Consider the following 10,219-nt stretch of genomic DNA (forward strand, 5'->3'; position numbering starts at 1 on the left):
TAAGATATTCTGATTTACAAAATTGCATGATATATGTTGGCATTTGCATGAACACGTAAAAAGGAGTAGAGATGGGCATTACTTGAATAGTTGGATTGTAGCACGATGTCTATCTTAAGTATACCACTATAAGAATTGGTGAAGCATGCCTTTGTGGGATGAATGCCTGCATCCCCACATCATATGATCCAAAATGATGATCACTCCCTTTAAGGACCAAAACCATTAATTATTTCTACTTTAATACACAATGTATAATTATTATGAATAGTATCTTGTCCACCTGTTGCTCAATTTTGACCCTGGCCATTGAAGTTCCAAGCTGCTTGATGTCCTCCATTTATGATGCTTTCTTAGAGGCTGAAAAACTTTATTTTTAATGATAATGTCTCTCTGGCTTACAAGATATTGTCTGCGTGGTAGATACTTTTTATAGCTCATAAGTAGGTGTTCTGGTGTGTTTTCAGAAAACATAATCTGAAAACTAGCATGGGTACGTATTTAGTTAGTCACTCACGATTAGCTCTCTATTAAAAAAAAAAAAAAAAAGTAAAGAAAAAGTTGAGCATAATACTATTATGTTCGTTGCTTTTAATTTAATAATATCTTGTAGATAATCATTTTTCTCCTTGCACGCCTTGTGTTTGCTCTCAGTGCTGTCCATAAAGATTTGATTTTTGTCATGTGAAATTTCCGAAAGCTGGCGCGCGTAAAAAATTATACTTCGAACATGATTTATTGATTGAATTTTCTGTCTTGTTATATATGCCCAAATAAGAGATCTGTACATGTCTCGTTTTAACCATTCTAATGAATACATCTCATAGTCACATAGTTTGTGGTACGGTCCGATATGGGAACGAGGATCGGGAATGAGATTCGCTAGTTAGGACATATTAGATACGGCGGGGTAGGTTCATTTCGGTACGTCCCCATACGTTCCGATACGGCGTATCGTGTATTTCGGTACGGTGTACCCATGGTTAATACAAAACTTTCAGCCATATTTTACTTCAAAACACATTAACAGGAAAACAAAAAACAGAGTTTTAATATTTCCCAGCAAAATTACTTTAAAAAACAGTTAAATAATAAAATAACACTTCAATACATCAAGATAGTTTTCCATCTACACATTAAAACAGATTCCAAGTTTCCAACACTAAAAAACAAAAAAAAAACAAAAAAAAACAAAAATCCCAAAAAAACAAATTAACAGAAAAGTTTTTTTCAATCCACGCATTGTCTTTTTCCTTGCCCATTCTCCATGTCTTCATCTAAATTCTCTCAAAGCATTTCTTCTAATCGTGAACTTGAGCCTTCAATGGAAGTGTTTTCGGGATTCATGTCCCACTTTTTGTGTGGGCCCGCTCTATATGAATCCGAGAAACGAGATAGGAGTCAAATATCGGAGTGAATGAAAACCAATTTGTCGGCTCTTTTGCAATTTAACCTATTTCTTTTCACATTGTGAATGTAAGAATAGGTACTCCGATTTCATACCGCCGAAGAGCTACTAATCGGTTGGGAATGTACCTTCTTTGCTATCACGGCTAATTCCGGGGTTGTGGGTCCATATGTTGACCACCAATCTATTGCATCCATTGTCACGGCATCCGTTTGTGTTGCCGCCATGGAATAGATTCATTTTTTCATATGGAATATTGCGAATTGTTCTCGTAACACTCGTTCCTCCTCTTCATTTTCGGACATTTTACGGAATGCTTTCATGACACCAATCACAACCTCTTTATCTAGATTTGGAGCTTTCCTTGGAATACCCCCCGGTGCTAACTTTTGAAGATATTGTCTATCATAAAATCTTGGAGTTAATGCAAGCCCCCAAACAATGTAATGGGATTGTCATTTTCTCCCATTTAGCTAACAATATCTTCTCAACTTTCGGATAATATCTTGAATATGTATTTTCTTTCATAATGTCTTTAATCTACCCCAACATGTAATCAATTTTTTCATAAATCTCACCCATTTTAGGACCTTCCCAATCACAAAACTTGACGAGTAGAAAAATGGGTTTTGTAATTGCTAAAACATTGTCTACATCTTCCCAAAACAAATCATCTTTGATTGTATCCGCAACTTTTAAACCAAGAACTTTTTTGTTTTCATCTCCATTTTTAAGCCACTCCCTCCAAGAATTAAGGAATATAGTTGTGGCAAGAGCCTCTCTAAAATCCTTGATTCTTTTTAACAAAATATAGTGAGATGCAAACCTTGTTTTAGCGACCCTTAACAACTCTAATGTGGAATTTTCTCGAAAAATTGACAAGACTTGTGTGTGGTTTAGAAAGTACTTGACAATTGTTTTTCCTCTCTTATAGGTATTATTTAACCAAAAAATTCATTTGATAAATATTTGAAAATCAAATTTAGAGTATGTACACAACAAGGTGACCCAAATACATGTTTGTATACCTTCTCGACTTCTCTTCTAGTAGCTTTGCAATTAGCCGCGTTATCCGTGACCACTTGCAAAACGTTACTCGGTCCAACCTCATCGATAGCTCCAAGAAGATACTTAGAGATTTCCACTCCTGTTTTTTCGACCCCCGAGAAATCTTCCGCGTACATAAACATAGCACCACGAGCATTCACCGCAAGAACATTGATGAATGGCTTAGGTTTGACAATAGACCACCCATCGGAAACAATAGAAACCGCTTGTGTGTACAAAGTATCTTTGACTTGGGTTAGGTCTTTCTCAACATCTCTCATGCACTCATCTAATAATACAGTTCTTTCTTTTTCACTAGACGGAGGTTTGTATCCCTACAGTGCCTTCTTGAGTGGATGGAGCATTTCAATAAATTGTGGATTCCGCTAGACGTTAAACGTGATACCATTAGCACACAATCCTCTAATTATTTTCACGTCAACCACATTTCGCTCCATAAAACAAAAAGATTCCTCAATTCCTTTTCTTGATGTTGCTTTTTCAAAAGTATAGAATTCTTTAAAGATTTTGAAACACCTCCGCTCTCGGCTTCTTTAACCTTGCTCAAAAGTATTTGTAGCTTCTCCCGATCCTTAATCATAACTGGATATATTCTTATTTCAGCGGTCTTCCCAGGTTGAGCCCCAAAGAAATGTGTGTGAATTCTGGTATAAGAGCTTGTGTAGTGGACTTTACAGTGGTTGTAAGTCCATATCTATGACAATCCGAAAACTTTCTGTCACTATAACCCGTTTCTGTCAGTAAAACCGTTTGTATTCCAATTATTCCATTAACTTTGGTTTAAATTAATTAGATTGCGACTTTATTTATGACCTAGTGAGTGTCCAAACCCACTTGAAACATGTGAAAACACCCCAAATTATTATTTGGAAAATTTTTAGTTTCGACCACATCGGATTACAACAAGTAAATCGGGTACGACCAAAAGCCCCGTTTAACGTTGGTATCGGGTAGATTTCCACCGAGCCTCAAAATCTAACCCTATATAAAGTTAAAAGAACTTCATTTGAAGCTTTTTCACTATCTTTCTCTACTCTCTCTCTCTCTCTCTCTCTCTCTCTCTCTCTACAAACTCAATCTTTGATCCAAAAATAACCCTTTCAAGCTCTAATTTGGTATGTAATCCATCCTACCTGATAGTGTAGCATGTTTAGCTTTCAAATTTGTGTTTAAATCATGAAAAAGGACCAAGAACTTGTGTTTCCAGCCCAGAAACAACCCCAAGCCACAAACACACATAAATGGGGTTTTTGGAGCCCTAAAACCCTTCCAAAACAGTTCTGGAGCTTAGATATGACTTAGGGGCTTACATGAATGGACTTAGAACACCAAAATCTTAATATACGGGGAGTAAACATGAGTTTATGGCCCAAGAACATGATTGGACCATAAACACCCCTTCTAAGGCCGTAAACACCTTTTAAGGTGTTATGATGTCCCTTAAACACCACCTAAGCCTTAGAACAATGTCTAGAATCAACCACCATTATGTTAGGGACCTTAAACATGAAAGAAACCACCCCCTAGGGGATTACGGCCATAAACCCCCAAGGAATGGTTACTGGTCTGTAAACTCCTATAAAGTGGTCAAATGGTGCCCTAACTTCCTTCCATGACTTGTACTTTGGACTAGAATCACTTATTCTTAACCTAGGATCAACAAAACACATAAGGAAAGGGTACATGAGATTTTATGGTCGTAAACTCCTTGTTTACAACCGTATACTCCTTAAATGGTCCATATGTTGATCAAATCCCCTTCCATAGCCTTAGAATTGAACCTAGCATCATCCCACAAGTGTTGTAAGACCATTAAGCAACCAAGAACACACCACCCATGAGTTTACGGCTGTAAACTCATGGGTATATGGTATTAGGGTCGTAATCTCCATTAGGAGTTTACTCTTGAAGAGCAAACTCCATATTCAGGCCATACACCTCCTTAGATGCTACCCGGATCACTCCTAACACTTGAAATGAAGTGTTTTCGTGCCTCGGAGTGTATATTTTTATCTAATTTGTAGTTCAAAGTCTAATTCGATACAATTATGTACCTCTTCATATTACACAGGAACCTCGCATGTACTCAAGCCCCGAACTAACACTTAGCATCCAACCGACACATTTCTCGTCCGGTGAGTTCATACCCCTACACTTTTTCCGTGTTTTCAATATTTTCAAGGGGGGAATACAAGCAAAAGTACAAGAATATCTTGTACTCAAACTTACTTTTTCATTTGAAATGTTTCATATTCCGTATACTTTTAACACTGGAAACCGTATTAACCAACTGTTTGACTTGCAGAGTTAGTTTTTTAACTAATTGCAAATCTTATTATATAGTGTTATATTGTATATTTTACAAATGATTTTCCACTTCATTAATGTTAAAATCATTAATTTAGAACTTTAGAATACGTCCTCGGTAACACTCCACAGAGATACACGAGTGGAGGACCACCTTTGTAACCAACACCACAAACAGGAATTTCGGCATTATTACTTGTAAATTTGTTAATCTTAGTAATTGGAGGCACGTCCTCTAAAACACTCCACATAGATACGCGAGTGAAGGATCGCCCATGTAACCAGAATCTCCTGGATGGAGAGCGTGACTTGAGAGTATAGATCTATACGGGGATGACTACCGCGCACCTTGCTGCTAGCTACAGTGGGATCGACAGGTCTATAGGTGACGAAAGTCATAAAATGATACTTGACTTCTTATTGTCATATCTAGTCTATCATATGGTTATGGAACTTGCAATTTAGATAACAAAGATTTACTTGTTGGTAATAATGAATTTAGTAAGCTAATAACCTTAAGAATTAGTTTACTTCCCACACAATAGTTTTATATACCTGTTAAAACTAACATACATTTCAAGGATAACTAGGCATTCAGGAAACTTCACACAAACACTTTAAGTATGGTAGATACTTGTACATTACATTCAGAACCGATAATCAACTACAAATTTTATGGAAAATAAGGATTTTTCCTGGGATAATTGAACTGTTCATAACGAGATTGTATAACAAACGGATAACTAAACTTTACTTATAAGAAAATATGGGATTTTCTTGGATAACACTTTTTCAGAAAACCAAAGGAAACTTGTTCATTTTTAGAAACCAACCGCTTATGAACTCACCAGCTTTATGCTGATATTTTTCAAAACTGCTTGTATTCTCAGGTCGCAAATTTTTTTGGAGAAGATTGAGCGTATTAGCAGTCTCGTCTTTGCTTTTGGTCTAACTAATGTATAGATAAAACATGTATTTCTTTACTTTCAAACAGCTGTAATTATTCCTATGTAATGTAATGTTTTGTGTTTACTATGATTACTATGTACATTGGTTGTGATACTTTACATAACATCCTCTGCCCCGGAACGTTTCCGCTATTGGTTTCGGGGTGTGACAAATTGGTATATGAGCCCTTGTTTATAGTGAACTAAGTATACTGAACCTACATGGTATAAGACTATAAACACTAAGGGGCCGAAGCGCTCTAAACTAATAGTATACTTTAAAATATAAGTATTTTTAAAAGTATACAAGAATACCTAAACGTCACATATCGTAACCTCGAGTAGAACAAAACAAAAGTAATTGGGTGTTGTGCGCTGCGGTTAAACCTGGTCAGTTATGTAGTCGTGTCTAGGGTCAATATAGCCTGATCAACTGTATTCATTCGAGACACGGCCAACATGTGCTTGGGAGTGACTGTGCATCATGCCTAAAACTTACCTAATATCCAAACAATGATTCATCCTTGCGGTGAAACATAAAATACTATGGGAGTATTTTAGCCAAAGCCCATTACGTTGTAGAAATTCATTCTGAGTGTTGTTGCTCATTCCTTCCTTAGCGATAGTTTATCTCCTTTGATAACTCTTTCATGTTTTATCGCTTAGTAGATCATTATACCTATCATAATGAAATATCTCTTGTTCCATATCTATTGATTCAATTCAGAGGACTTATGATCCTCTCCTTCCTGGCTATTTTAGATCAAGATGCCTCCAAAGAAAAGACCCAGCTCAAAGAACAACAATCCTCCTCCACCACCACCTCCCCCTCCATTTGATCCCACCATGTTTCAAGCAGCTGTTAATGTTGTTGTGGTTACTACCATATCACAAATGAACCCTGGTGGTTCAGGCGCGCCAAGAGGTGGTACTCAGCCTCAAAACCAGGAAGGTAGTCAGGGACACCGACAAGAGTGTTCTTACATGGACTTTATGAATGCGAAACTCACGCCCTTCAATGGCACTGGAGGTGTCATTACCCTTACCCGATGGTTCAAGAAAATTGAATCTATCTTCGAAATATGTGCCTATTCAGAATCCGACAAAGTGAAGTTCGCCGCCTGCACGTTCACCGATAAAGCCCTGACTTGGTGGAACGGCCGAGTCAAATCCTTAACCTTACCTGTAGCCAATGCTATGGGTTGGGAGATCATGAAGGATCTTTTTCTTGCGGAGTACTGCCCTCGGGGCGAAATGCAGAAGCTAAAACATGAACTCTGGAACCTGAAGATGAAGGGTTCCGATATTGCCGCTTACACTTCCAGATGTGATGATTTGGCGCTTCTCTATCCGGGAATGGTCACCCCGGAGAGTAAAAAGATCGAAAGATCTATTTGGGGGTTGACCCAGCCGACTAAGGGTAATGTTTTGGCTGCAAAGCCAGATACTTACAACAGCGCCAAATGTTTAGCGCAGACTCTGATTGACCATAGTGACGACCTTGAAGAAGCGGCCACTCCTCCTGATCCGACAAAAAGGAGTGGTGAGAAAAGAAAATTTTGGAAGAAGAAGAAGAGTCAGTCTTCGCAGGAGTCCTCGAAGAAATAGCAAACTGTGGCAGTCCACGCTGCTACTACCCCTGCTGCTATTTCTGTCATCGGATCCACAACCCAAACACCTACTAGTAGGTATGCTGGTACCCTTCCCCGATGTGACATGTGTAACGTCCACCATAACCTGGCCCCTGCCGTGATATGTCATGCTCCAACTATGGTAAAAAGGGGCATATGATTCGATTCTGCAAAGCACCAACCCAATCAACAAATCAATCTTCCGGAGCAGGTGTCAGACAGGCCTGCTATGGATGTGGTGAAGTCAGGCATTTCAAGCAAAACTGCCCCAACACAGCAACAACTGATAACACGGGGAGAGTCCTAGCTATGGGACGAGAGGAGGCAGTCGCCAACCCCACCATTGTCTCGGGTACGTTCCTTCTCGACAACTCTTATGCTAGTATCCTTTTCGATTCTGGTGCTGAAAGAAGTTTTGTTAGCCATTCATTCAAACATCTTATTAAACATAATCCCCAAGCATTAACCGAAACATTTACCGTTGAGATGGCTAATGGTGAGAAAGAAAGCGCTAGCGATATATTCGTAGGATGTACCCTTACCCTGAATGATCATTCCTTTCCCATTAACCTAATTCCAGTTTCCATTAAGAGCTTTGATGTTATCATTGGCATGGATTGGTTGAGTCCCAATCATGCAGATATCCTTTGTTACGAAAAAGCCATCCTTCTTAATCTCCCCATGGGTCAGACTCTCATGATCTACGGTGATAAACTTAGTTCCAATCTTCGCATCATATCTTGCATCAAAGCTCAAAAGCTTCTGTGAAAGGAGTGTTATGCATTCCTAGCTCATGTAATCAATGAGAAACAGGAAGTTAAACATCTCAAGAGCATCCCCAAGGTCTGCAACTTTCCTGATGTCTTTCCCAAAGAGCTCTCGGGAATTCCTCCCGAACATCAGGTCGAGTTTTGTATCGACCTAATTCCTGGAGCTAATCCTATAGCCAAGTCTCCGTATCGCTTAGCTCCAGCAGAAATGCAGGAGTTATCCAGTCAGCTTAATGAGCTGCTCGACAAAGGGTTCATCAGACCGAGTTCCTCACCCTGGGAAACCCCGGTATTATTTGTGAAGAAGAAAGATGGATCCTTTCGGATGTGTATAGACTACCACGAGTTGAACAAGTTGACAGTCAAAAACCGATATCATCTTCCTCGAATAGATGACCTTTTTGATCAACTTTAGGGAGCCAACTACTCCTCGAAGATAGACCTTAGATCAGGGTACCATCAGCTTCGATTTCACGAGAATGATGTTTCCAAGACAGAATTCAAGACTCGATGTGGTCACTATGAGTTCGTAGTGATGCCCTTCGGTCTAACCAATGCATCGGCTGTGTTCATGGACATGATGAACCGAGTGTGTCGTCCCTTTCTAGACAAGTTCTTAATCGTGTTCATTGACGACATACTTGTCTATTCCCGAAGCGAAGAAGATCACAAACAACACTTAAGGTTAGTGTTGGAAACACTTAGAACGGAGAAGTTGTACACGAAATTCTCCAAGTGTGAATTATGGATTCGAAAAGTAGCTTTCCTTGGTCATGTGGTAAGCGAGGAGGGTATACACGTGGACCCATCCAAAATCAAGGTGATATAGAATTGGTCGGCACCGAAGACACCCACAGAAATCCGTTAATTCTTGGGTCTCACTGGCTACTATCGCATGTTTATTCAGAATTTTTCAAGAATCACAAAACCCCTAACTACTCTGAGACAGAAAGGTGTACCCTTTTCTTGGAGTGAGAAGCAAGAAACAACATTTCAAACGTTGAAGCGACCATGTGAAACGCACCTATCCTATCCCTGCGCGAAGGAACAGAGGATTTCGTTGTTTATTGCGATGCGTATAATCAGGGCTTAGGCTGTGTGCTTATGCAAACAGGAAAAGTTATTGCTTATGCCTCAAGACAACTTAAGGCACACGAAGTTAACAATACGACTCATGACCTGTAGCTAGGAGTAGTGGTCTTCGCACTGAAGATTTGGAGACATTATCTTTACGGAACCAAGTGCACGATCTTCACTGACCATAAAAGCCTGCCACACATCTTCAATCAAAAAGACTTAAACATAAGGAAACGAAGATGTGTAGAGCTGCTCAGTGACTACGAGTGCGCAATCCGCTACCATCACGACAAGGCCAATGTGGTAGCAAATGCCCTTAGCAGAAAGGAGAGTTCAAGCCGCAAGGCGAAGACATTAACGATGACCATTCATTTCCACCTATCCGTACAGATCCGAGAAGCCCAGTTGGAAGCCCTAAAACTAGAGAACGTGTTAAATGAAGCCTTGAGGGGAATGGATAAGAAACATGAGATCAGAGGTGATAGAGTCTATTGTTTTATGGATTGAATCTGGACCCCAAATTTTAGAGGTTTCAGGGAAGTTGTTATGAATGAAGCTCACAAGACCAGATACTCTGTTCACCCAGGTTCGGATAAGATGTACCTGGATCTCAAGAAAAAATATTGGTGGCCAAACATGAAAGCCAAAATCGCAACCTTCGTAGGCAAGTGTCTGACTTGCACCAAGGTAAAAGTCGAGTATCAGAAGCCCTCGGGTCTGCTTTAGCAGCCCGAGATACCTGAATGGAAATGGGAGATGATTACTATAGATTTCATCACCAAGTTACCCAGATCTCCGAGTGGGTACGATACTATTTGGGTAATTTTTGACCAATTGAAGAAATCTGCTCACTTCCTTCTGATTAAGGAATCATTCAAGATGGAAAGACTTACACGAACCTACATCCAACAGATAGTCCGACTGCACGGTGTACATGTGTCCATTATCTCCGATAGAGATAGCATGTTTACCTCAAGGTTTTGGCAGTCCCTTCAGAAAGCTCTTGGAACC

The 10,219-nt window shown here is 39.5% G+C and overlaps 1 protein-coding gene across 1 annotated transcript; it reads right to left on the reverse strand.

Moving 5' to 3' along the window:
• Positions 1-1,948: 1,948 nt before the first annotated feature.
• LOC145016944 (uncharacterized) lies at positions 1,949-2,736 on the reverse strand. The gene is made up of 2 exons (XM_078975091.1): positions 2,437-2,736; positions 1,949-2,335 (listed from the first exon to the last, which is right to left on the reverse strand). Exons 1-2 carry the CDS (start codon positions 2,734-2,736, stop codon positions 1,949-1,951), a joined length of 687 nt encoding a protein of 228 aa, XP_078831217.1.
• Between the last annotated feature and the right edge of the window lie 7,483 nt (positions 2,737-10,219).

The sequence above is a fragment of the Lactuca saligna genome, chromosome 9, assembly GCF_052625555.1.
Source record: "Lactuca saligna cultivar CGN05327 chromosome 9, ASM5262555v1, whole genome shotgun sequence".
Lineage (NCBI taxonomy): Eukaryota > Viridiplantae > Streptophyta > Magnoliopsida > Asterales > Asteraceae > Lactuca > Lactuca saligna.